This window comes from Pyrgilauda ruficollis, unplaced genomic scaffold (genome assembly GCF_017590135.1).
Source record: "Pyrgilauda ruficollis isolate IOZ18807 unplaced genomic scaffold, ASM1759013v1 scaffold3, whole genome shotgun sequence".
NCBI lineage: Eukaryota > Metazoa > Chordata > Aves > Passeriformes > Passeridae > Pyrgilauda > Pyrgilauda ruficollis.
In genome coordinates, this window is record NW_024524377.1 from 25,949,184 (window position 1) to 25,977,059 (window position 27,876).

At 43.7% G+C, this 27,876-nt stretch overlaps 2 protein-coding genes and 1 long non-coding RNA gene across 4 annotated transcripts; 2 read left to right on the forward strand and 1 right to left on the reverse strand.

The window, feature by feature from the left end:
• Positions 1-42: 42 nt before the first annotated feature.
• Positions 43-18,466, reverse strand: LOC121356418 (10 kDa heat shock protein, mitochondrial). 2 transcript variants are annotated; one of them, XM_041472768.1, is made up of 9 exons: positions 18,207-18,466; positions 16,238-16,402; positions 7,441-7,503; positions 6,887-6,987; positions 6,197-6,239; positions 5,872-5,958; positions 4,144-4,223; positions 3,259-3,370; positions 43-2,395 (listed from the first exon to the last, which is right to left on the reverse strand). In XM_041472768.1, exons 1-9 carry the CDS (start codon positions 18,207-18,209, stop codon positions 2,264-2,266), a joined length of 786 nt encoding a protein of 261 aa, XP_041328702.1. In that variant the 5' UTR covers positions 18,210-18,466; the 3' UTR covers positions 43-2,263. The 2 variants fall into 2 exon arrangements, with proteins under 2 accessions (XP_041328702.1, XP_041328700.1); XM_041472766.1 differs by lacking the exons at positions 43-2,395; positions 3,259-3,370; positions 4,144-4,223; ... (2 more) ...; positions 6,887-6,987; positions 7,441-7,503 and adding exons at positions 14,037-14,395; positions 14,944-15,033 and having other exon boundaries at positions 18,207-18,424.
• Positions 9,361-12,672, forward strand: LOC121356419. Its single transcript, XR_005955558.1, has 3 exons — positions 9,361-9,789; positions 10,256-10,435; positions 11,649-12,672. It is a non-coding gene; the product is annotated as an uncharacterized LOC121356419 (long non-coding RNA).
• Positions 18,284-27,837, forward strand: HSPD1 (heat shock protein family D (Hsp60) member 1). Its single transcript, XM_041472721.1, has 12 exons — positions 18,284-18,478; positions 18,595-19,041; positions 21,876-22,128; positions 22,644-22,726; positions 23,308-23,403; positions 23,691-23,784; positions 24,179-24,347; positions 24,598-24,697; positions 25,516-25,761; positions 25,964-26,138; positions 26,727-26,905; positions 26,995-27,837. Exons 1-12 carry the CDS (start codon positions 18,284-18,286, stop codon positions 27,145-27,147), a joined length of 2,190 nt encoding a protein of 729 aa, XP_041328655.1. The 3' UTR covers positions 27,148-27,837.
• The last annotated feature ends 39 nt before the right edge of the window (positions 27,838-27,876 follow it).

Below are 27,876 nucleotides of genomic sequence, written 5' to 3' on the forward strand. Positions count from 1 at the left end.
TTGAACGAGATGTAAAAAAGAGACTAACTTGTCAAAATATAGTGGTATGGATAAAGAAACAGTTTAATTTTATCCTTTTTTTTTACAATATAATTCAAAGACAGTCTCAGTTTCCCTATGATGTAAAGTCTAACTTAAACTTGTTAATATTTATTAGACAAATCAATGGTTTGCTTAGGCTAACTGAAGTTTTATGGTACCATCCAGGCACATGTGTGTACACAGTACTCATGTAAACAATAGCAAGGGAAAATACAAGCAGTGTCTCACTTAGGCCTTATATAAAATCAGCTTAGTACAGCAAGTCAACTTTACAGTGCAAATCTGAATGAGAATAAACAGGATTCAAACTTCCAGAGTGTTGTTTTGAAGTTAAACTCTTAAAGCATAAGAGGAAGAGGTGTAAAATTTTAATACAGTCCTGAGCACCACATCATTTTCTTCAATTTTGTAGAGGAAATGTAATTAGCAACACCAGTCCCATGTTTTTGCCTGTCCCAGTCACCATGGCCAATATACACATGCAGAGTGACTGCACAAAGGAGCCACACCACGGATGGTCCTAGAGCAGACAGCAACGAGCTAAATACATTTTACTACCTCCAGAAAACATCCTCCTACCTGCAGTACAAACTCCAAGGTATCTATCAAAATCAGGTAACCTGGTCTATACAAGGCAAGTTACAGCTAAGTGTATAGACAGTAACTAAAGCTACTTCACTCTGACAACATCTCATGCAATTACCCTGCTGACAGTTAAATACAATGATAAACATGAGACAAGCAGCTTCTGAAGAACACAGCTGTTGAAGTACTTAAGCTTAGTCTCTCAATTTTCTCATTGTTTATATTCCCTTTACATCCAGGTGATAACAGTTGCTTGAGGTGTGCTTGATTCATATAAAGAAAAATAAAATTTAAGGCATGTTTAGTATATTATGAAAAAACACTTAGTAAAAATATGTGGACTCCCTTCTTTCCATGTAAATGTAACGTAGAAAACAAAGTGTAAATTACTGAAACTAGCTGAGCTAGCCCATTCTGACCTGCTGAAAGAAATAAAGAGGGCTCCTGTCAACCTCAGAGAAACAAGCTAACTTCTTAAACAGCAAAGCAAAATTCATTCAAGAACACTGCTACTGCTTTTAGACTCTGCATTCATGTACACTTAGCAGTATTTCTCTTATATGCATCTCTAAAACATTTAATTCTATCTTTCTAGACAAAATGCAATTAAGCAGCACTCATGGAAATTGTCAGTTATTGCAAATCTGCAAACACAACTTGAAACAGACACCTGACAGGGAACCAGAAGCATGACTCCAAATCTTTCTGTCAATATGGTTAAATGAAGAGAAACAAATGTATGTTGAAAACACAGTTAACTCTTGCAAAGAATCGGGTTGGATATTTCAGGTACGTAGCATGTTTTGACTAGGAATACAAGCAGAGATTGTGCCAGTGTGTTATGTAGTGTAACATGAACAGCTGAGGTATAATCTGTAAGCAGTTGCCATAAATATGCACAGGTATTCTTTAGAGAGGTTGTGGACTGGAGAACAGCAAAAGTCTGCCTTAACAGGAGAGCACCTGTCCCCTGCTGCACACAAACTTCCAATGCTGACAAAAAAACAAAGTCCAGAAAGTGTGTTAGATATATATCAAGAATATATATGTTCAATACCATAGTGAAATTGTCCTTTTGGTTAATACTATAGGTCCTGTTAGTGTCTGGATATACACATACAGCAATATGCATATCCAGAAATAAATCTTCAAAGCCATTTTAAAAAAATAAAAAGGTAAATTAGGAATAAGCTACATTGCAAGAAGCTTCCTGCAGAATTGTATATTTAAGGTGATAATCTTTGAACTAAGACTTAATATAGTTACTGCATTACAAAATGGCTTGCTGTGAAATCATAATCTCACTTTTTCCCCACCCAATCAGACACATCATCAGGATTGGAATTCAATGATTGTTTAGCAGCATTTTTAGAGAACTGTAAATTCTTTTATTAACAGGCATTATAAACAGATACTACTACTTTTATTTAAAAACCATGAGTGCCACATTGATGAATATACAGCTCATGAATAACTTAGAAGTATTTCCCATATTAAAAGGCAATGCACACAGCATACAAAAAGTATACTAAACAAAGCTATGAGGATACGTGATTGAAGTGTCTAAAGTGATATATACAGTACATAATTAATGTTTTGTTTATATTCAGTACAGGATTCTGTACTGCTCTTGCCATTATGCCTCACTCTCCCCTGACACTGAATTTTGCACTTCTTCTTCCAAAATTGGTACAATCAGGTTATCCTTGGACATCAGATTATACTTCATCACAAACTTAGTGAACCGGTGACACAAGAAAGTTTCATTCTGGAGGTGAAAAAAGGGAAAAAAACAGTATGTACAGAAGGATTATTTTAAATCATGATGAGGAACATGCTAAACAAAAAGCCTGCTTCTATGTAATTGTCTCATTTACAGGTCTTAGTCAAGCTTAAATAGTAAATTCATCTTTACTGGTTGCTTATAGTTCCTACAAATACTAAGAAACCTACTGAAATTGAGGCTTCAGTCACAGCTCAATTTAACAGCACTTAGTGCATGTAGGAGGAATTTCAGAACCCTACTTTTAAATATTTAAATATATTCTTGTCTATCTCCAGTACAACAGGGCACAATCATCTGTTCCAGAAACCTTCAGTGGGACTTGGCAAAGGTTTCCTTTTATATTTAGCTGTACCCCTTATCTCCTTCCTAGCTATTAATTTCTACTTTCCCATTAAAAAAAAAAAAAAGGTTACTGGTCATGCACAAGTTGCCCTCAATTACTCTGGTCCTTTACAATTACACAATTGTAATTCTTTAACTGTTGTGCAACATACACAAATAGGAGATACATCTATGTAAGCAGTACTAACTGCACTCAATGCTTGAATACATTCAGGATTCTTAAATACAAGATGAGTTTGACTTGTCTGTAGAAAAACCTGAAATTCTGGCCTTTTATCTAAATGAAGGAAACCATAATTGAGTACACTGATCACATAAATGATTTCTTGTGCATACATGTAAGTATGACAGCTTTACAGTTCTTGTAAAACTGGAATTTACTGTAATCAATCCTTCATTTGAATACAGATCTTCTAGTAGGACTAAAATATTTTATACAACTCCGTCACAGGTGTAACTTCAGAAAATACCCTGCTTTCAAGATGTAATTTCCAACTACTTACTTCATATTCATCAAATATCTGCCGGTGATGGAAATAAGCGTGTGAAAATATTCTGTAAATCCTTCGGCACACTGATCCTAATTTGGCTACAGAGGATTCCTTTATGCTAACCCTGTAAGCAGCAGGAGAAAGGTTATACAACTGCTCTAATGAAATTACTACTAAGGAACATGTTGACATAAATTTTTATCGTTAAAACTATTCTGTATAATTGCATATGAAATTTAGACTTGTTGGTGCAAGCTCCACATTTACAAATTGTACTCTGATTACAAAGAAGTTCTGCCTGTAATTAATCATCATCAGTTATTCTGTTAAAGGCTGGATGTCTGGTTTCTAGGGTTTATGGGCAAAGAAAAAAAGAGACTTCCAGTTGCACCTCCTTGTCTATACTGAATTCCTAGAGAAGCACAATTTTGACTTCTGCAAGGAGTTTTCTCTGATGTGACCTGCCCATTCGGTAGCCTGTCTCTGTCTTCTGTGATTGCCATGTCCCACAGTAGGTTGGTGTTGGCTTCTGGAGGGTTTGGTGCTGTCCTGTTGAAGGCATCTGAGGTGCAGCATCTGTCCAAAGACCATCCTCTTGTCTAGGTGGGCACTACTCCAATGGAAGCCCCATACCACTAACAGACATCACTAAAACAGTTTGTACCTAAAAAGCATCCCTGAGCTCCAGTAAAGGGCAAACTATTTGAATAAGCCAGAATTCTTCCTTGGCTTAGAAGTGCCAACAGGCCTCCCAACTCCTAAGAGCTGCAGGATTTTTGATAGTTCCAATAGTAGTCCATGAAACATGCATTACACTTCTCCCTGGGCTTTGGCACTGTCTTAAGTTCCAGCCTCCACCCTCCTTCTCTCCCTTCTCCCAAGAGAAAGTGTTTTTACCTGCTGGGGAAATATTTATTGCTATTCAGAAGACATGCAGCTCCATCAAGTGTGTGCCTGGTGTAGTCTATAGCAGGACACTACAGAAACAGACAGTGAGTGAGCACATGCATGACATTGTCAGAACTTGTTTAAAAAGAAACATTTTAGTATATTTCCTCATGCTTTGAACTTCATTGGTCATTTTCATTCCCAGAAGTTTCACATAGCTTGTCTAAAGGTATAACTATATATATATTTATTTATATATATATAGCTACATTTCCTCCTTAAGCGAGTAATTTCTTTCCTCTGCTTCACAACCCATATAAATTATTTCAAGAAAAAAAGTTACTATGGCAATGCCATTATGCATGTGAGTAGTGAATTTTATGCCTCTCCTTGAACAAAGCTGTATAATAAAAATACATGCTAGGAGTACACTGAAAGGAAAGATGATTGTTACCTCACAGCTCATTTATTTCCCACACAGTCAAGTTGCCAGACTTGTTCTTTTACAGGCTCTGAAACCAAACCTGCACCTAAATCTATCAGTGCTTTTTACTTTGGCAAAGAAAACTAAAATCATGAATGTAACTAAGTGTGTAACAAGCCAGCCCTGGCTTTGCAATCAAGTACACCTGAAGGAAGAAAAGATGAACTGAGCCAGACTGAAAGAATGTCTGTTCATTGTCCATTCACCAATTTCAGGAAAAAGACTTGTCAGTTGTACATTTCTCTCAGCAGTTCAAGGTTCCATCAGCCCCTATCTGACCATGACTTGGTGGCTACTGCCATGGAAAACAGGAGATGAATGCTGCATGCTCAGAGATAAAAAGAAACCTGAAGTTCTCCAGTCTAGCTGAGGACAACACTGCCAGACATGCCAAGGTGCTGACTAGGGATAGGGGTTAAAGGAGAAAGTGGGAAGTTGGCTAAGTCAAAACATCTCAGAAAAGTAAAAGCAGAACAAAACAAGACAAAAGATCTTACGGGACAGAAAGGATAATATTAAAAAGAACCAGTACCTTATTCTGCAAGGTGAAATACAAATATAAACATGACAAATGGCACTATCGGTGAAATACAAATATAAATATGACAAATGGCATTATCATCATAACCAAAAGCAACAAAGACTTTCTGAAGGCAAAAAAAAAAAAAAAAAAATTTGAAGGGGAAAAAAAAAAAAAAAAAAAAAAAAAAAAAAAAAAAAAAAAAAAGATGTATCAAGTGGTTTAACAGAAGATCTGAACAAAGTTTAACTGGACATGCAGGAAGATAAGCTAATGCCATGCTGATAAACCCACTTGACTAGAAACATCTTTATGACTCCACCGCCTTTTTGGAGTAACCGCTCTAAGAACGAGCACATGCACTCAGGTTTGGAGTGTCAGGTTTACACTGTGGATCAAGGGCAACGCTTGAAGATGAGAGCCCATTCCCAGCAAGGACTCTTCTATCAGTTAAACAAAGAGCTTTCTTCCACTGAGTTTCAGGCAGGGTCAACACCAACCGGAGAGAAAAGGGGAATGTGCAAAGCCACTAATACTGAGTAAAAAAGCAGTTCCTTTTCTCTCTGTAAAACACTACAGAATGGCAAAGAAGAGTAGCTCCATGGATATTCATAACCCACATAAGCTCTCAGTTTGACTACAGAAGCCACCTCTAACAGCTCCCCATGAACCTACGAACTGTGAAAGACAATTCCTGCATCACTGGAGTCAGTTTTCCAAAATACATCCATACCTCTTTGGGAGTTTTATGAGCTGCACAAAGAAAAATCCACTGTTCAGTTGCAGTCATCTGAGTGCATGTGTCAGGGTGACATTCACTCTGTTAAAACAATTGTTCAGTTAAGAATAAAACCAGCAGCAAAAAGGAGCTCATCTTTTCAAATCACTTCCTTGCCCTGTCCACCCTCCAAAAGGGTTATTTGCCATAAGCCCTTAAAATCTTACAAAACCTCCAACCACTGCTTAGCCCTGTGTGTATCTGTTAAGAAGAAAGCTCTACAATCTACACAAAACAAAAAAGTCTCCTCCCTGACAAAATGTCTCAAGGAAATAATTACCTGAAGCTTGACAGCTAGTCCATTGAGCTCAAGGCAGAATTGTCTAAAAGAAATTGAACACAGCAGCATCAAAATCAGCTATTTGTTTCCTCACTGCAAGTATCTCCTAGAAAACAGCTTAGATATTCTGATCTTCACACCAGCAGATGTGTTTTTTTTTACTCAGCTAAACAATTATATTATAATTCTTCACTGACAGCAAAGGCTGAGTTTAGCATATCATTTAGTGGAAGTATTGTACTGCAACTTAAAAAAAAAAATAACAGACGTGGACAAAAAGGTTTATTTCCTTACAAGCAGAAAAATAACTGCAAGACAATCCTGCTGTTCTTGCCTATTTGCCTGCTAGTTTCAGGAAAAGCACTGGGAGCATCTGGAAATCACATTACCCATTACTGGAGATGAAGAACTGACAGTACTATGAGAAAGCGCTATGGAAATTGATGACTATATCTTCCTATTCAAGAAGTGAGGTACAAATATTTTCTTTAAAAAAACACTAAGATCAGAGCACATTATAAATCTTTAAAAGTAATAGGGAATTCAGAAAATAATACCAATGTTTAACAGTGGAAAAATCAAATTTCATTTAAGTTACTTTTGATGTGTCACATTCAAACAGATTCACTACCAGCATCAATCAACAAAACTTAGAACCAAGACAGAACGTTGACAAAAGATGGATTTTACCTTAAATGTTCATACTTCCATACACCTTCATCCTGGCCTTCGGGAGGTTCAAGGATCTTATCAATGTTGGAACAGTCTGCCCTTATGTTTTGTTGAATATACTGGTAGGGGAGTAGAAATATAACTAGATCTTGTAATTACAGTAAGAAAGTATATTTAAAACATTACATCTTGGATGGACTTAATTTTTACTTAAATAATTGACAGACTAAAAAGTTCAAAAGCTCAAAAGTAGATGGGCTGGGTAAGGAAACTGGTATTAAAAATGCCAGGTCTGAAAAATGCCTTTCTTCAATCAAAAAAGGTATATGGATGGCAAAACCCCCACCATTTTCCTAAATCTGATTTTTTTTAAACCAGACATGGGAATTTAAGTTACTTCTGCAAACAAAATGAACCATTAATTTGTTAATATACATAGGTGCTTAGGAAATTCACTGCTGTGCAGCAACACCCTAAGCAGATAAATATCAAGCCCTGTTCAATTTTATATACCAGAACACAAAACCTGGGAAACTGCACTCATTAACAACATTTCATGCAAGTAGGAATACCTGCTGGACAGCTAATGTACTATCCATTTCTTCAAAGGACTCATCAGGCCAGTTGTAGAAATCCTGTTTTAAAAAAGAAAGTTTAAAGCAATGTAACAAAACCACAGGGGAAGGAAGAAAGGCACACAGCCTACAATAAGCCTGAGCATGCAGGAAAATAGATGGAGTTGATACAATTCCAGGAAGCTGCCTCTGAACAGAAGCAGCACACAGTCCTGGCAGGAAGAGGGAGGGGATTTACACTCCCAGCACTGCAGCAGCAGCACACCTTGGAATGGAAAGCTGTGCATGACTCGGCAGGTGAACACCCCCGCTGCAACACCCAGAGCCTGCATTTGTTCATTAAATACGGCACACAGCACCCACTGCAGGTGTGACAGCAGGCAGCAGTGGGGAAGAACAGGTCTGCAGAGAGCAGCAGCATGCACTGGTTATGAAACTAAAACTCCCAGTGGTGACACAGCAAGAAAAACATCTCTGAATTGAGCTCACGCAACACTGTGCTGGCCTAACCTGGTACCACATCCCCGCCTTACCCTTGGTAGGGTCAGTATGCCTTAATTAATTTACCTGGATGCTTATCAGCCTTGTCAATAATAAAGCCTTGCAGGAGTTTCACCTCAGATCCAGCTGCACCTGTATTCTGCAGCAGTCCACATGTGCTGCACCTACGATCATCCCAACCATAGGCATTTCCTTACTGGGCATTTTTCACATCTAAAATTTGGTGCTATTCCCTCATATCATGCAGAGATGCTGCATGTCAGCTTGCTGTAGTCATCCCAGGAGGTGCAATGACTCAAGGAAAATGTCCCAACAGCAAAGCTTAGCAATCTGTTCCTGAGAGAGCAAGTCAGCTCTGGGAAAAATACCTCAAGTGCCTATCCACTGTTGAAATATCATCACCTCATTGTATCTGCAACCTGAACAGCTGTACCAGTGTCATCCAAAATAAAACATTAAATTCAGCCACACACAAAGAAAAATCATGTCTATGGAGAGAAAGTATCACCACCATACACAAAACACTTCAATCTGCATGGATTTCATACTATTTGACCAAACCTAGGTCTATGTCCAGCTGTTTTTCAGAATACCCCAAATTTATCAAAGGCACACATCTTCTCACACAGAAGGAGACATTCTGTCTCCTTCAGATGAAACATGCGTAGAATGACCTGATTTACAGGATTGTGTAATAATTCTACCTCTATGCTATGACAAAGAACAGAAGACACGTGTCATACACGGCTCCTTTCCCACCATGAGTTCTCCTTCCAAAAGCAGAGGGGAAAGTCTCACATAAAAGTCTGACAGAACGCCTCTCTGAAATAATCTAAAAAACGCAGTTTCCGTGTTTGAATGTGCCTGTTCCAGCTGACCGTGACACCACAGAAACGAATTCAATTTTGATTAAGAGAAGCGATGTGACACCAGAACTTCCCTGCGCGCAGTTACGTAAGGGAAGGATGACTTCCCTCCGGGATGGGCAGGCAGGTAGGGTCGCTGTGCCGGAGCCGAGCTCCCGCGGAGCCCGGCGCAGGGTCATGAGCCCACTCCCGGAGCGTGCTCCGGCTGTTTTCGCAGCAGCAACAACAGCCCAGCCTGACAGTGCCGGGAGCCGCCCTGCCTGCACCAGCCTGCGCCGCGGGCGCAGCGCCCGGCCCGCGCTGCCGCCGGCTGTCACAGCTGTCGGGGCCCGGCCGGGGCCCCGCGCCACCTCCGCTCCCAGCCCGCAGCCTGGAAGCCACGGCGGCTTTTCCGCCGGGCCCGCGGGGAAGGAGCCGCCGCCGTGCCCGGTCCGCTCCCCCGCAGCCACCAGGTCTCGCCCGCTGCCCCGCGAACAAAGCGATCCCCGCAGCGGGGCCGCCGCCGCCGCCCCAGCCCCGGTAGGCCCGGCGCGGCCCGCGAGAGAAGGCGGGGCGCGGGGCTGCCGTGAGGGAGGGCGGCGGTGCGGCCGCCCCGGTCCCGGCCCTTTTCCCTTCCCGCCCGGCTCCGGGCAGCGCCGAGGCTGCTGCTCTCCTCCGCGCGGCGCTGGAGGCCAGGAACGCTTCCCTGTGAGCGCGGTGCCCTGCAGGTTCCTCTGTCAGAGCCGAGCTTTGTATTCCTGAGAGGGAGCACTGACGCCCCCCGCCCCACACACACACACACACGCAGAGCCGGGAGTGCGGAGGTTCGGGGCGGCCGCTCGGTGCTGCGGGGCCGGTGTCGCAGCGAGTGACCCGGCTTGTGAGGCGAAGCCTCGCACGGAGATTGACGGCCTGAGTGGTTATTGAGGAAATCCATGGCATTTCTTTCTGTTTCATCAGCATCCCCCGCCAGCCCCGGCTGTGCGTGCACTCACGCAAGGTCAGTCCTCGCTTGTCTGTACAACCCAGTCCCTGGTGCTCTGTGCAATACAAACTACAAGTGTGTGGATTTAAAAATTATTCAGAGTTTAATGTTAAAGATTTAATTTAAAAATAAAGAGTAAAAGCCCACCCTAGCAAGGGTTGTTTGGGGCAAAATAAAGTAGATAGGAAGCCTCTCTAGGTCTCAAAGGCAGGATTGAGACACCTGTGAGCTTGGTGTGCAGAGGGCACAAACTGCTGTGCTAATGGCAAACGGAGTTAGCTCAGGTTTCAAGGGTTACTGAGTCGGGTGGTGACTCTATTTGCGAAGAAAACAAAAAAGACACTGTTACCTCATAGCTGGCTGATAAATACATCTCCCTTACAAGCGAGTAAACATTTTGGAGTGATTCATACTATTTCTGTAGGATAAGTGAGAAGAACATTATTTGAAAGCTGTTCTATTTCTCTCAAATACGTGGTAGATGAGTACAGAGTAAGGAATTGTTTCCCTCTGGGTGCAAGAGCGGTGAAGCAGCGAGGTACCATGGGCCACCTCCCTCACACAAGCAAGGAATAAATGGTTGCAGCTGTGGGGTGTTTTGTGGAAGGTGGAGAGGGCTGCTTGCTGCCTGGTGCTGTCCCTACACCCAGCGCATTTCAGGGTGAGTGCTGCTTGTAGTTTCCCCCTTCACTCAATTATCTTGCTATAAATAACACGTTAAAACCCCTTCCTTCTACCCCGCGAGAGTTTGTGAAACATTTCTAGATGTTAAACGCTGACAAATCTCCAATTAGGCTTTCCTGTCAGGCAGAGAAGCGCACTTTGAATCCCGGCGTGGCTCGGGCAAGGCCGTGAGCCCGGCCCTGCCGTGCTGCAGAGGCCGGGCAGGAGCCCAGAGCCCGCCGTGTGCGGGGGGCAGAAATGGGCCGGGGGCCAGCGCCTGCCCCCGCTCACCCGGTTCCTACTGCCGGCACAGGCGGCTGCTCTCACGTTACACTGTAACGCGGAGCTCGGCATTCCTGGCTTCAGGAGCTCGGTTTGCAGTAGTTACTTTTTTACTCCTGGCCAGCATTCCTGCCCCAGGGATGTCAGCTCTTCGGGTCGTGTGGCGAAACCCAGCTTGTGCAAGAAACCATCAAAAGGTTTAAAACGCTGTGAGAAATTGCTGTGTTGGAATGAGGAGTAGAAATGTCCTAGCATTTCTTTAGACCAGCTGTATTCCAACATTATTTTTTTCATGAGGTTGATATTATTATTAGCCAGTTGCAAAACACAAACTGTTCTAGCTGGAGTCCTTCAAAATTCAGCAGTTTGTTTGCATTATTTTTTATTGTTGGGTTTTGTTTTGGTTTTTTTCCTATCATCATATTCAAGGTTTAACCTTAAAGCACAGAAAAGTTGGGGACTTGACATTTCCATTTGTCCCTGACTTTTATTTCATGGCCATTTTTGCTTTTAACACGGAAACAAATCTGACTGTGAAGAAATACCTCTCAGAGAAAAATATGTCTCTGTTAGTTCAGTCTGAAGATGGTTCATGTGTCTGCAGAAAAAAAAAGGAAAGAAATCTGCCTCATTTATTAAGATCTTGAATTCTCTAGGGTATCTTGTGTTGCCCCCTGATAATTAATCCTGTATTCCTGGAAGATGCTTATTATTTTTATTTTATTAAATTTCAAGCTGGTTTTGAACAAAATCTGAACAAAGTAGTTTCAGTTTTGGGCTTTCAGCTGGTCCTAATCCTATGGCCTTCAATAATGAAAATTTGAATATGTGGCCAAAATTTTATCAACCATTCACGTGCTGTTAGGGCCCTGTCTGTCCTTTCTTCTCTACTGGCATATAAATGTCCCATCCTTGTCTTACTGTGGCAGGATAACATAACCAGGGTGAGAAAAGGTTTCTGAAAACACTACAGCTGCTGAGAATGGAAGCTATTCTGAAGTGCTATGAAAAGAAAGTCACTAAAGATGGAGTCCACCTCGTTTCCTTGTGATTCTGACAGACTGAAGACTGTATCCCCTCAAAAAAGCAGGTGGGGCAATATGGAGCATTTACACCAAAACTGAAGTTTTTAAACCACATAGAAGACAGTGGAAAGAAGCCTAAGTTCCTACCAGAAGAACACAGCAAAGGAACAGGGTTTGTGACTGATGGTCTGTCCTTGCCTGAAGAACCGGAGGGATACAGGATCTGGCACACAGTCATGGCCTGGGGGGCAGAACAGCAGATGGATCACCTTGGCTGTGTGGCAGTTGCCTTGTCCTTGCTTACAGCAAGAGCCTTGTGGTGCAAGGATGGAATGTTCCTGTCAATCCAGCAAATGTTCCAGGGTGTCCTCCATTTAATTAGGCCTAGGAACACTATTTTCCCCAACATCCATAAATTACTTATTCCCATGAAGTGTGACTTCTGTTTTTAATCACTTATGAAAACAGTACTAGATACAGCCATGCTAAGTTTAATAAATAGGCATTTTATATTTTAATAAATAGGCATTGTATCGAGCTGCTGAAAACCTGCTGGGCTGAAAGCATGGGCTGAAGGTGGAGCTGGGGGCAGCCAGGTTGTGTGGTGAGGGATCAGCGTGATCCTGTGCAGTTCATGTCTTTTAGAGCCATTAGGGAAAGAAATGGTGAAATTTTAGGCCTAAACATTTCTCTGTTAATTCCTACTGCATCTTGAGATGGGGTACAGTGTCTCTCAGCTGTTTGTAAGTATTTAAAATACCTTCTCCTCTTTGCTATGTGACTGCAGCAGATTGCCTGCCTTATCCTGGGAGATAAAGGCATGCTGGCTGCAGTGGAAGATAATGCTTCCCAGGGAGTTTGTGTTTCATTGCACAATCAATTGTCTTGCAAGGTCCTTGGGGTGTGATTATCTTAAGTTTCAGCTTGAAGGTGCAGTGCTGTAACTACTGAAGTAAAACTGCAACAGGGCAGATTTCAAGATGTAGGTCTTTTATACTAAAAAGTGTATTTTTATTCATTTAGCATCTTGCCTGTCTGTCCATAGTTCAGTGCAAATTTAACCCCCAGAGCAGTGTCTGGTTTGTCTTTAGCACCAGAGCAAGCAGAGGTAACCAGCCAAGAGCAAGCACCCCAGGGAAAGGGGAGCAAAAGACATTGCAGCCAAGCCTGGCAAACGCAGCTCCCGCTGGAATGGCTGGGTGATCAATGGCATCTAGGGAAAAGCATGGCTCCAGCTGACCCCTGTGCTGTGCAGCTGATGGGAGGGACTTTGCGCTGGCAGAATATACACTGTGTTTCAAACTGGCAGAGCTTGAGTCCCACACTGCAGCATCTGAATGGAGATCAGAAAAATATTTTGTTACAGTTCTTTACTGTTACCGCTGGAATAAGCATTATAATGTATCTAGCAGTGCCGAGTTCCGATCAGCATGACTAGAATGGGAAAGTGCAGCTCAATTCCAGCCAATGAAGTTTCAGCAGCAATAAGCCATGTACTGACTGACTTCACTAGGACTACCCCAAAAGCACTTTAAGGCACTATCTGTTCTTAGGCTGCACTGGATTCCTCTGTGCAGCCAGCTTTGAAAGCCTCCTCAGGAACAGTCAGATTTGGGTGCTCCTGCACGTACAACCCTGAATCCTTGTCAAGGCAAGAGAAGGTGGCCAGGAATATGCAAATTTAATTGCTTCAGCATTACCTAAGTCAATGTCTTGCTATTTAAGAATGGTGTGTTGAGGGTAAAGGAAATATCATTTGTCAAAACAGGTCTCTCCTGAGTTAAAGGAAAGCTCAAGAAATCTCTGGGTGTGAGTGTGGTAATCAGTAAAGAAACTTCATTTAGGATCAGCATCAGCCCCATTCTGCCTGATTAACTGCTGAGGGAGGTTTTTTATTTTCTATTGGCAAAGTTTAGTGAGTGATACGCAAGAATAACCATTAATTCTTAACTGCTCCATCTGGGAACTGGATGATTCTGTTACAGCACAGACATGACTAATACCAGGCTCCTTCCAGCTGCTGGGGGACAGGCTGTTTGTGTGCCTTAACCTTTCAGTGTTTCAGGGTCTTCAGACAGAATTTACAAGAACCCATGCTATCTCAGGAGTCCAGTGTGCAAGGGAGCTGGAGAAAAGTCCTCAGCAAGACTGCATCTGTCTGGTAACCATTTTAAGCTCATTTCATACAAACTTGGTGAAAATAACATTACTACCATTGAATGTTTCAGAGAGCTCATTACACAACTGAGACTCAGTTTCACTGAGCAACAGCAGAAACTGAGACAAAAGCAGAACGGTTTTTTAAGTTTATTGGAAAGACCTTTACAATCTCAGTACAGAGATAAGGATATAAAATGATGTTGTTTGGAATAATTAAGGCTGGTTGGTGGTCATCCAAATTTCACTGTTCAATGGAACTCAAGCAAGAGCAACTGATTTCTGACTGTACATATTTTTATTTGTGTTCCATCGTTACAGTGAGATCGCAAGTTATTTCAAAGACTCAATGCCTGTTTATTATAAAATAAAGGACATTATTTACATGATGAAAGAAAAATTTCAGCATTTTAGTGGAATGGATGACTGATACTGCAACAGGTTTAGTCCACATATTTCCCAAGAATGTCACCATCTCTAAACAAGTAGTAGTCCTGTAAAGAAAAGAAACGTTAGCTTCTGTCATGTAAATATTTTTCTTGTTTTGCAAATACTGTCTTGTTCTGAGTCAGCATTATTGCAGTCATTAAGTACAAAATCAAAAGCAAGCTAACCAAGAATCAACATGTAGAGCTAGTCTTGAAGAAGTTCCTTTTGTTCCTAAGATACTCCTTGGAGAGCTATCAAGTTACTACTTCTAGCAGTAGGAAAGCGCAAGAACTGTTAGAAAACAATTCTGCAGGCTTTCCCTGCCAAAAACAAGGATGCCCCCAGGAATTCCTAAGCCTTTTTGGACGCCCTCTAATATGTGCTTGACATATGGAAGCCCATTTTGCCCACCCAGCAAAGGTCAGGTCAGAGGTTCCTGTGGTTGCCGCCTTTCATGCAGGGGCAGAAGTAGCGGTAGCACGGCTGTCGGAAGGTGGCTGGATCCAGCTGCTCCCTTTCCTGAGTGGTGCTAACACCACAAAGTAACCGCAGCATTTCTCACTGGTGTTTCAGGAACCATTCTGATTTGCACTCACAAAGCTGGGAAACCTACCTTATCTTCCAGCACGATCTTAGTACCACCATATTCTGGGAGCAAAACCTTTTCACCAACTTTTACACTTACTGGCTGAATCTCACCATTCTGAAAAAAGGAAAAAAATCCTTACTTTTCTGTAATAGAATTCCTCCAAACTACCACAATCCATTCATGCATAGAAACATTCAGGAAATCACAACTTTGCATTTAGTTTTAACTGTAAAGACAAGCATGAGGTCTTCACTTGACACGCTGAATAGGACTTCACTTGAAGAACCATGAAAACCCCTTGTAAATCAAGGGACAAATATTTCCATATTCTATAACCAAGGATAATTTCTCCAAGTGCCAGTTAAAAAAACACCTTCCCATTTCTGTAACTTTGATCAACTGTTGCCACCAAACCACTTGTTTAGAAGACCCTGATGAAGTTTAATTAAATTTTTGTATTATGAATAAAACATGAACACATTAGTCAAATATTACCACCCTTTCACAACATAAACTGTTGAAAAGCAGATCCTGCCACAAACCAGCCTGAGATGTATATAGGGACTCATGGTAAAGAAAAGCCAAGGCAGTGTGCCCAGGTTGAAATTTAACCTGTTTTCCAGCGTTGCCACTGACTGAACACTGCTCTGGTGGGGAACCAGCCCTTCTGATGTGGAAGCCTGCAGGCACTGGCCTTTTTGTGAACTGTCTTCTTTTATCTCCATATACATATCCAATGTGCAAAATTAACAAGCAGTTATTCAACACTTACTTCCTTTGATTGCTGACCTTCTTTAGTCCAATAAGCCTAATCCTTATGGACAATGGTATTTTGCACAGCACAAGGCAGACAATAAATAGGTATTTCATATTTTGTGGAAATCCCACATTCTGGGGTTCCACCCTGCTCACAGGTCACAGACATTTGGGCATATAATAATTTTAATAAAGAAGTCTGCTGATCCCTCAAGGTTTTGGCTGAAATGTGATGAAACAGGGTATCACACACAACACTGTCTACGTATTTAAAATAAACCCCCACCACCAAACAAGCAAACCCCATAAAAAAGCAAACAGCGAACAAAAGAAACCCCACTCCATTTTATAAATTACAAAAGGAATGCTGGAATTCATTTCAGGACAACTTGAGATTTCTACCTGCTTTTTGAATCCCTCCCCACTTGCAATTTCAGCCACCACAGTCATCCATTTTTGTGAGCTATCACCACTTTTGCACTATAACCATCCCACTCTTAGGGCAACATTCAAGCTACCACCACTCTGGTTCTACCCACATGGAATGCTTCAGGGTAAATACCTTTCCTCTGCCTCCAGATCCAACTGCTACTACTGTTGCTTGTAGTACTTTCCCTTGGGATTTTTCTGGTATCATGATTCCTCCTTTGGTTACTGTCTCCGCTGCACATCTCTCAACCAGTACACGATCAAAGAGGGGAAGAAATTTCCTAAATGCTTTTCCTGCCTGTGGAAGTAATTGTACATTGTAACAAGAGAGCCATTACAACAAAAACTGCAATTAAAAAGAGTTTAAAAACCAACGCATAATGATTTCTCTTTTGAGAGAGATGATGAATAGTGTAAGACAACTGCAAAGCACTTAGTTAATAGCAGCAAATAACAGTTCTGATTGCATCAGAAACTCCTGAAGGCACAGGCAGATGCTGGGCAATCCTGACAATTCAGCTGTAGGAAGATGTACTCCAGCTGGGGAATAAATCACCCACAACAGAGCAGACTCCTCTGTCTGGAAAGGCCTCTAGGCTTTTAACACCAAGCCCTTAGTTGCTACAGCTTGGTGAACACATTAATTATATGAACTGCATCTATACTTGTGAATAGGTTTACATTAAAGAAGCACAAGTCTAGCCAGGTGCCCCACTGTCAGTCTTTCTTAGGTGCTTTCAAGCATCACCCTTTCACAAAAAAACAGGCGAGACTCTGCAGCCTGAGCCACAGTGCTATTACTTATACCAAATTCTACAAACAGATTCAGAAAAAAATTACAAGAAAGTTTAGGTCAAGGCCCTGAAAATGAGAAGGTAAGCAACCTTCTAGCTCAGCTGCTTTGGTATCTGCTTCTGCTTAAGCAGAGTCAAGGTGAGGGGTTTTTGTTAAGTTGTTGGGTTCTTCCCTCAGATTTGGTATAGGTTTGGGGGTTTTTTGCAACTATTTCTGCTATCTGTCTGCATTTTAGAACCAGCAGTCTAATTCCCATAGGCCAGATAAATGCAAGCAAATGCACTTATCCCAACACGTGGGGGTCAGGAAGAAGGAACTTGCTTTGATTTAGAAGGAAAGATATGGCAAGCTGCCAAGTCACATGGAGATAGTGCTCCACTAGACAGGTACACAGAGCCCACACTCAGAGAAAGAGCTAGAAGGGCCTGGCATCCGTGTGCCCTTTGCTGGCACTCCTCGGTACCCACACACACTTGAGCAGTGGAGGACAGCAAAGTCACAGGCAGAGCACGAACAAAAGGCAGTACATAGAAAATGCTGTGTTCGACTGCTGTCAGCAGCACAGCGATGACAGACAACCAAGGGAAAAGGCTGCCCGTTGTGGACGTCTTCATCCTGTGAAGATAATATCGCTAACCCTCTTTTTTAAGAGCTGTTCTACGTTTACAAAAAATAAAGCTGCTAGACTTACGACCATTAATATTTTACACTAAGTTTTAATTCTTCAAGTTATTATTATCCTAAGAATCAAGTATCACTGCAAGAACAAGGGCAACTCAGTCAAACTCTCCTTCTTCTCTATAAAAAAAATTACAAGACTTCTAGAAAGGAGAGCTCCGGAGCGTGGCACAGGTTTCCTGTCTATCTCCGCAGAGACCCGCCGTGCCCTGTGCGGCCCTGCCCCGCGGCGCTGCTCCCGTCACCGCGGCGGGGAGGAACCCTGAGCTGGAGATTCTGCGCAGCCAAAAGCAGCCCCTGCAAACCTCCCGCCACGTCCCGGCCGCAGCCCCCGCGCCTGCCGGGGGAGTCGCCTCTGCCCCACGGACTGCGTGACCTTGCGGCGCCGGCACCCCCCGCCTCCACCGTCCCCCCATCTCCCCGCGACCCAGCGCTGCCCGCGGGCACGGCAGGGACCGGGCACACCCGTGCGCGGCGGCGGGGGCCCCGGCAGCGACCCAGCCGCGGGGAGGAGTAGGGGCGCCGCCAGGCCCTGCGGGCTGTCCCCGCGGCGCCGGGCACGCGGGGCGGAGCAGCCCGGGAGCGGGGCCGCAGCAGCGGTGGGAGATGGCGGCGGCCCCGGCACTCACCATGATGCTCCCGCGCCGCCCGCACCGAGTGACCGCGCCGCCGCCAGCACACACGTGAGGAAGGTCACGGCGTGCGCATGCGCGGCCGGTACCCCGCCCCAGGGCGGAGCAGAGCCGCCCCCCTCCCCCGGTCCCGGGGACGTTTAGCGCCGCCGTTTTTTTTCAACCGCTGCGGCCCCATCCCATCCCGGGAACGGCTACGCCCTGCCGGTACCGCGGACCCGCCTCACAGCTCCCGCGGTGCCCCAGGCCGGGCCCTGCACGGAAGTGAGGTCAGCTCACCTCTGACCCGCGGCGAGCATGAGCGTTCCAGAAGGTTCTGGAATCGGCGGGCCCCGAAACATGAATGGTTCATGCTTACAAGCCCTTAGCGCATGCGCAGTTGCAGCCCGCGGCCCAGCGCTGCAGGCGGGCTGTGGGCGGGCGCGGGGGCCATGCTGGTTCCGGGGCCGGGCGGCGGAGCCGCACATGGGCCGGCGGCGGCGGGGGGCGGGGCCGAGGCGGTGAGTGCCGAGCGCCGCCCGCCGCCGCCGCGCCAGACGTGCCCCGCGAGTCCGCAGAGCCGCGGTGCTGCTCCCGCGCTGCCGCAGGTGAGCGGGAACGCGGCCGGGGCGCCGGGCCCGCGCCGCTCTCCCTGGCCTGGGGAGGGTATAAGGGCCCTGCCCCTTTGCCCGCGGGGGCCGCGCTGGGAGCGGCTGGGCCCGAGCGGCGGGAGCGGGGGGCGGCCGCGATGCAGGCGTTGCGCCCGGGTGGCGGGAGCGGGGCCCGCACCTTCCCGCGGGCCGCTGGTGGCGCGACGGGCCTGGCGGGCGGGGCTGTCACCATGGGGCCAAAGGTAATGGAAGGCTTTTATGTTAGCACAGACCCGGCTGAAAACACTGTAACAGAGAACAGTTGTTGGGTTTCTCTCGGTGAAGCTGCACGGTTGTGTTTGCAGAACTGACTTTTATGTTAGCACAGACCCGGCTGCAAACACTGTAACAGAGAACAGTTGGGTTTCTCTCGGTGAAGCTGCACGGTTGTGTTTGCAGAACTGCAGAGCACAGGGGTAGGGGAGTGGACAGGCTCCTGCAAACAGCTGTAGTCTCACGGTCACCAAAAGTGGGACAGCAGTGCATGTGCTTTTCAAAGTAACAAAATTGCTTGGATTCCTGTGAAAGGTACATTATATTCATCTAAACAGTTTGAAGGTTAAGGAGATGTGCATAATGTGTTACCAGCTCAGTTGATAACCTGTAACAATGCGGTAGATAATGTAACTGTCCATGTCATGGGGTGGGTTAATTAGCATGTGGGTGGCTTGGTTGGAGTTTTTCATGAGTTTTTGTTTGTTTTTTTATTTTTTTTTTTTTTTTTTTTTACTAATTACAATTTTATATTAGTTTACCTTTTAAATATTAACAAGCTTTAAAAAAATCCCAAGTGTAATACTGAGTTTTCAATTGGCTGGTGACTATTACCAGCCTAGGTGAAATGTTGTGGTAGAGGCGTTCATTTGTGTTGTCCTGTGTTCTGTTGTGTAAGGGACATCTGGGTCTCTTGGAAAACCAGCTATGGTGTTCTGCATAGTCATGCAGTGTGCAGTAGGGCTTGAAATGAGATTCCTCTTTTTGAGGAAGAGACACTGATTTTCTTGGGGCTTGTGTGAATATGTGTTCCCTGTAACAGCATGTGCATGATAGTTCTTCTGAAGGCCGCTTGGCCTCTGTAACATGATTTCTTGTATTCTCTGCACATTTTTAGTGCTCTACCAGCTTCATTCAAAGACAAAAATACCATAAAGGTGAGCAGCAGATGAAGGTTAAGGAACAATTGTGTCAGGAAGCTGTGGCTACTTCCATAAAGGAACAAAGTTTAAGTGTAGTTGGTTAATTTAACTCTTGTTTTTTTTGAATCAGGCTATCTTGTGAATGCCGAAGCACAGTCCTAATCCACTGGCTAAAGGGCACTTGCTGATGCAACTTCGTGTAACCTTAGGGAATTTTTGTTTGTCATGCTGTTCTTCGTGTAAAAATGGAGGGGTTGTGCTGCAGTGCCTGAGTCTGCTTCTGGCATTTTTAAGAAACCTCACTCTGGTGAGGAAACCTCTTTTGGCACTGTTGTACACTTTAAGGAGCCCAGTTTGCAGTCTCACACAATCTTTTGGTACTGCTCCAGCATGTTGAACAGCACTGGTTTGTGTGGGAGTTCAGCTTCTCAATATGCCGGACCATTCTAAATGCCTGTGCAGTTACTGGTGTTGTTTGTTCCCTTCTTCAGGAATGCAGGCAGGTGTTTTTGCTGAGAGCAAGCCCCTTCATGTGATTTCTCTGGAGGTTTTGTTGTGCTTCTCTTCTCCAAGCTGCAAAGCAAACATTAGGAATAGGACCATATCAAAATACAGAACAGAATTAAGCAAACTAGGAGACATGAAAAATGTACTGGTAGCATGCTCCTCCAGAGAGGAGTTCTCTTATTCTTGAATCATTTTTATATTTAGAGGTGCAGGTCAAATAAGATCGTAGTCGGGAATCCCTTTTGGCGTAACTGTTCCATGGCACAGAGTAAATTTCCATAAGCTGTTCTCCAGGTTCAGCCCGAGTAACTGAAGCAGAACCTCTCCTTGCTTCAGGAGCAGCGAGGCCTCGTGCCTGGCAGGCAGCCAGAGCTGTTCAGTCACTGAGGCAGATGTGTGGGCTCTGAGCAGGGGAGCCGCAGGGGCACTGCGCGGGAATCCTTGCCCCGCTGGCCTGGCACGTGATCCCCAGCCTGCGCTGGGAGAGCTCCCAGCAGGACCGAGCAGGGCACTTGTGCAGGCCGGCTGGGAGGGACAGTGCTGAGGTGGGGCACTTGCTCTCCCTTCCCTCTTCCAGCAGCTCCAGCTGTCAGGATGGTAGAGGAGTTTCAGGGCAGCAGTAAACCAGAGGTGGCTCCTTGAGTTTCTGCTGCCTCCAGCTCACACCGGAACACGATTGTTTGGGGCAGCTGTTGGCTATGGAATTAATCTGTGAACAAGCAGTGGCCTTGTGCAGGTGCATTTGCCGTGTGGTCCCTGTATGGTTCACGGTTTCCCGTGTTGGCTGTGTCTGTTAGATGTAATACTCCAGCTTTATAGTTGGATCCAAGTCTGAGCTAAGATGAGAAAAGCTTGGTAACTTGCAGTGTTTGAGAAATTACTGTAACACATGAACACAAATTTGAAGTGTTCTCAGTTATCTTTGCTAATCACTATTGAGGTTTGCAAGTCTGGTTTTTTTTTCCTTCCAGCACATGCAACAAATTGAGCTTTGTATTACTTGTTTTCTAATCACAATGTTTCTTGTGATCTGATGAGAATTTTGGAAATTTGGTTCATTGAGTTGTTATCTTTTTAATTTGGGGGTAAAATATTAGCATTTAGAGGGACTCTCTCTAGTTTTTTTTCCAAGGTTAGTCTTACTTAATTGCAGACTGTGGTATTAAGCATTATGGCTGAAGAATGGAGTGTCAGTCCGTGCAAGCATAAAGCCTTTGAGCCATTTTTCTAGTTTCGGAGAACCTTGGTATTAAAGTGTGTGTTTGAGAAGTCCCAGCTGAGCGCCCTGTGTAAGGTGTTCAGCTGTGACTGTTCAGAATTTTCAGTGGAGCTCTTGAGAGTAACATGCTTTGGGTTGGCTTGGTTTTAATTTTTTTTTTTTTTTGTCCCCCTAGGGAAGAACAGTTATTATTGAACAAAGCTGGGGAAGTCCCAAAGTGACAAAAGATGGTGTGACAGTAGCAAAGGCAATTGACTTGAAAGACAAATACAAAAACATCGGAGCTAAGTTAGTTCAAGACGTTGCCAACAATACCAACGAAGAAGCAGGAGATGGTACCACTACTGCAACAGTCCTCGCACGAGCCATTGCCAAGGAAGGCTTTGAGAAGATCAGCAAAGGAGCCAATCCAGTAGAAATTAGGAGGGGTAACTTTTTTTCTGTTGTTTTTAATATTTAATAGCTGTCTTTTGTTTTTCATACCCTAAGTTTGACTTGTTTTCTGTTTGAAGAGTTACTATAAAGGGTTACATGATGTTTATAGAGCACAGTTGGAGTTTTTTTATACTGCAGACTGAACAATTAATAATTTGTCTAATCATTGTACTATTTTACATGCTGTCAACTTACTTAATTTGTTGTAAGTGAACTCCAGTTAAAGCCATTTCTGCATTTAATTAATACTGTAGCCATGTAAACAAATGTGTTACAAATTTCAGTCATGACAGTATCTCACACCAGTTTCAAAAAACCCATCACTGCATATACAAATGACAGTATGGAACAAGAGCTATTTGATTTTTAACATGCACACAATGCATTTTTGCACTGTGGCCTCCTCTTTGAAAGGAAAACTGTTCATTGTGGTGGGTGGGTGCTTGGTTTGTGTTTTCTGTGCTCTGCACCTTGCTTTGTTCACTCACAAGTGCCCTGTTCATCTCAGGGGTGATGCTGGCAGTGGATGCCATCACAGCTGAGCTGAAGAAGCTCTCAAAACCTGTTACAACTCCAGAAGAAATTGCACAGGTAAGAAAAAACACACCATAAAATGTAACCCAAATTTACGCATTTGTTTCTCAGAAAAGGTTTTGTGAGGTTAGGTTTCATGAATTTAGGTTGTGTGCATCTTGACACTGGGTACTTTTCTTTATAAAGCAGAAGTATTCTTCAGTTGCACTGCTAGAAGCTAGTTCAGAAGTTGGCAGATTTTTTCATCTTCAAGTTTCCAAAGTGTGGTCTTAAAAGATAAATGTGTGTACTTAGGAAGAATTGATGGGAACAAAGCTCTGTTGTGAATGGAAGTGATGGCAGAGTACTGAGGGTGTGGCAGATGTGCTGTGGGAGATCAGGTTCAGGGGTGTTGGTGGTCCTGGGTTATCTGTGCCTGGAGATGGCCTGGGTGTGAGCCCGGTGCAGGGAATCTGGCTCTGTGCTGCAGCTGCCCAAGGGCCCGAGCCCTTCTGACAGAGTTCCTGCCTCCTGCTGTGAGTGTGCTGCACTCTGCTGCCCTGCCTTGTCAGAAATGGTTGTTGTGATTTTTTTTTTTTTTTTTATCATGAGGAAGCACCTTGCTTTGGAAAATGAGATTAAATGTCTTATTCTTTCAGGTTGCCACAATATCAGCAAATGGAGATCAGGAAATTGGCAATATAATCTCTGATGCAATGAAGAAAGTTGGACGAAAGGGTGTGATCACTGTCAAGGTAAGAACTGGCCAAGGGACTGTCTCTTCTCCTCTTAGGGCTGGCTTTTGTCACATGTGATGCTGCTGCTGCAGCTCACATTCCATAACTCCCACCATAATTCCTCCCCAGCTCTTTTAGATCAGAGTTTGACCACTCTTCCCTTCTTCCTGTTTTGGAGAGAAGCACATGAAACTGATGAGGGATCCAGAGTCTTTCAATCTGTTGTGCATGATATGCTGAAACTGTACTTGTGCTTTTGGTAGCAAACAGGAGATTTTAATGCACACTTTCTTGCATCTGAACAGGATGGAAAAACTCTAAACGATGAACTGGAAATCATTGAGGGTATGAAATTTGACAGAGGCTACATCTCTCCATATTTTATTAACACAACTAAAGGTGAGTTACAATAGGTCACGTCAAACACCTTCCAGTGGCTTGTGTCAGTGAGAAATGATGGCATCTGTTAAAGGCTTTACAGTCCCTTATGCTGTGCACCACAGCAAATAGAGCAGGGGGTCCTTTCCAATCAGAAAACTTGAACTTGGTAAAAGCTTGGGGTGTTGGGGGTTCCTTTTTCTTCCCTGCAAAGTGTTCCTGCGAACATCAGGCTGGCCTTGCAACACAGCAGAACAATGGAGAATTGAGAGTGGAGTCTTGCAGAAAACAAGTTGTCTTTTTTTAATGCAGTTGGAAAGTGCAGCCATTGCTCCAAAGCACCTGCTCAAGTTAAAAGAATGCTTGATATGTTGTTGTAATGGAATTGTTCAGATAATGCATGTTGTTTCTGCAGGGCAGAAATGTGAATTCCAGGATGCTTATGTTTTAATCAGTGAAAAGAAAATCTCTAGTGTACAGTCCATAGTTCCAGCTCTTGAAATTGCCAATGCCAACCGCAAACCTTTGGTCATCATTGCTGAAGATGTTGATGGAGAAGCCCTCAGCACTCTAGTCTTGAACAGGTGAGCCTTAAAATCGTTTTTTTCCTATGGTGTAAGGCTGCTTGTTCTCTTGCCTGTGCCAAAGAAATAGCAGCTTTTAACACCACCATGCTTCATATCAACTCAGGCAGAACTTCAGTTGTGTCCTAACTGCTTTTTTATAAAAAACCACCTCAGTTTGTGATGGTCTCTTTGTTTGCTTGACTGCTAGAGCTGCACTGAAATAATTTGGCATAGTAATTAAACTCATTCTCTGAATTTTTGTCTTTAGACTGAAGGTTGGCCTTCAGGTTGTTGCTGTAAAAGCACCAGGTTTTGGTGACAACAGAAAAAACCAACTTAAGGACATGGCAATTGCTACTGGTGGTGCTGTAAGTAATGATGTTTTAAGTGGCTTTTTGCTCCAAGGAACGTTAATGCTTTTTAAGGAGAAATATACTGTGCATTTTTAGGTCATTGGCTTGTATTTGGTGGGTTGCAGGCTGTGTTCTGTTCTGTCAGAAATGTAACCATAACTGATGTTTGAAACTTCCTGTTTTTTAAAATGATAATTGCTGTGTAATGCAGTCCTGGCCAGCCATATGTCCTTGTAACTGACTGAAGTCACATGAGGTTTCCTTGCAGGATTTAGGTTTTTAAGGGGAAGGAGGAACTCCAAGGCAATTGTTGCCTCTATAAATATTAATTGCCTGGCCTCAGATGTGGCAAATACAATTATTTAAAATTCTTGGAATTGACTGAATGAATTTTCTTGCTACTAAATTTTGCATATAGTTGATGCACTGATTAATGTCCCTTTATGCTGCCCTTTTTTAATATGCACTTCAAAGTCATAGCATGATATTGGGACCCAGAGGAAGCTGTTGAAATAAAACTTCACGTTTAAGGTGATGGCAGCACAAAGTAACCAACTACCAAACTGTTCTTCAGTCAACGACATGTCAATATCTGTAACTTCTCAAAATACTTGGAGATGACCAGTGACAGGATCCAAGGAAATGCTGTGAAGCTGTGTCAGGGCAGGTTTAGGTTGGATATCAGGAAGATGCTTTTCACTCAGAGGGTGGAATTGCAGTAATGTGGTTATTTTGCACCATTAGCCTGCTGTATGTGTTCATGTACTTGTAGATAAAAAAACCTGATGTGTGGGGAACCTGTGAATTCTAGCTTTTCACATAATTTCTTTCAGGTGTTTGGAGAAGAGGGTTTGAATCTAAATGTGGAAGATATTCAGCCTCATGACTTTGGTAAAGTTGGAGAGGTCATTGTGACAAAAGATGACACCATGCTCCTCAAGGGGAAGGGTGAAAAGGCTCAGATTGAAAAACGCATTCAAGAAATAATCGAACAGCTAGAGGTTACCACCAGTGAATATGAAAAAGAGAAACTGAATGAGCGACTGGCCAAGCTCTCTGATGGAGTAGCAGTATTGAAGGTATTAAGAACTTGGTAAAATCATGATGAACTAAAGCTTGGGCTTCTTGAGTGCTGAGGTACAGAAGAAGACTTGCCAGTGTGGGAGAGGGTGGGTTGGGTTTCTGGCGCTTCTTAGGCACTGGCAGCTTAGTTTGGTGGCAGCAGAGCTGTCCCACCCGGGCTCCTCGTGCGGACCCTGACGTGTGGCTTGCTGCTCGCAGGTGGGTGGAACGAGCGATGTTGAGGTGAACGAGAAGAAGGACAGGGTCACCGACGCCCTGAACGCCACCCGTGCGGCCGTGGAGGAAGGCATCGTCCCAGGTGGTGGCTGTGCCCTGCTGCGCTGCATCCCAGCCTTAGATGCCTTAACCCCAGCCAACGAGGATCAGAGAATTGGTAAGCAGATGACTGGAGGGTGTGTGTGGAAGTGATACAAGCAGGCTTTCTCTTGTCCTAAGGCTTTATCAGGTAGCTTTCAGTGAGTTTTTAGTTACTTGATCTTAGGAACATCCCATTTCTTTGGTATGGTGGTCTCTGCTTTTGAGTGGGAAGGAGCTTTTTCGCTGCATCGCTGGTTGGACTGTGTAAGACCCAGTAGCAGTAAAGCAGCAGCAGCATCCCAGCACAGAGTGGTAAATGTCTAGTGTTGGGAGCTGGCTGTTAAAAGTCAGACAGACAAAATTTAATAATGCTCAAGAGACTGTGTGGCAAATCAAATGGAAAAAGACTTTGTGTCATGTTACATATAAATATAGAGAGTAATAATACTTCTATTTTTTTAGAAGTAAAACATGCATGAATATCCTGCAGAGATTTCATTTGTTACCAAGTGTCAAGTAGCAGAGAACCTTTCCTCCTGACAAAAAATAGCTTATGTTCTTGCTTGGAAGACTTTCTCTTTGTATTGATCTCCAGCACTAGGGCATTCCTTGGCAGTGGGAGTGGTGTTTGTACACAGAGCTCCAACTGTTCTGTTTCTTGCAGGCATTGAAATAATCAAGAGAACACTGAGAATCCCAGCAATGACTATTGCAAAGAATGCCGGTGTTGAAGGATCATTGATAGTTGAAAAAATCCTGCAGAGCCCATCAGAAGTCGGCTACGATGCAATGCTTGGGGACTTTGTAAATATGGTAGAAAAAGGAATCATAGACCCAACTAAGGTAACCTAAAGATCTTAATTCTCAGCTTTGCTTCCTCCCACCTCTTGTGGTGGTCAGCAGGTTTTAAGTAGTTTCTTGCTTATTTTTAGGTTGTGAGAACTGCTCTGATGGATGCTGCAGGTGTTGCGTCTCTCCTATCAACAGCAGAGGCAGTGGTGACTGAAGTTCCTAAAGAAGAAAAGGAGCCGGCAATGGGAGGAATGGGTGGGATGGGTGGAGGAATGGGAGGTGGCATGTTCTAATTCCTGGGGTAGGGATGCATCATGAGCTGTGCTGTTAAAGACTGACAGTTCTGACTTCAAAAACTTGAGCTATCAGTGTGAGAGGATGGATAGTGACTGAAGTGAGGCTGGTGTTGAAAAGAATCACTGTAACCATCAGTTACCGGATTTCATTTAACACACGTGTAATTGTTTACAGTCATTGTCCATGCCTACAGATAATTTATTTTGTATTTTTTGAATAAAGACATTTGTACATTCCTGATAACTGGGTGCAAGATCCATCTACCAAGGTCCTGATTTGAACTTAATTAAGGCACTTGATATTCTATTTCAGAATTTCTTGGTGCTTGCCAGTACTAGAAAGAACTTGGAAGCCACTGTGCGTGAGACTAGACAATTGTGTACAAAGTAGGCAAATAGAGTTACGTGAACTTTATGTAATAAACTGCTCAAAAGTTACAAAATGTATCACCTCCTTCATCTGCACACAAAGCCATAGTTATGGGAGAGCCTGGACAGCCTGCTGCTTCTAAGACTTAGTAGAAATTGACACTTATGCTTGAAAACATGACAGGGCATTTCACTCCGAGAAACATTCCTTTGTCTAGAATGTTTCTCAGAAATGCAAGTGCTTTAATTTTGGTAAGAAATATCTAAGCTGAACTGCACTACAGTTCTTTGAAATATTAAACAATGCTCTGAAAACAAGGCACGTGCACTGACTTTATTTTGCCCTGTGTTATCTGG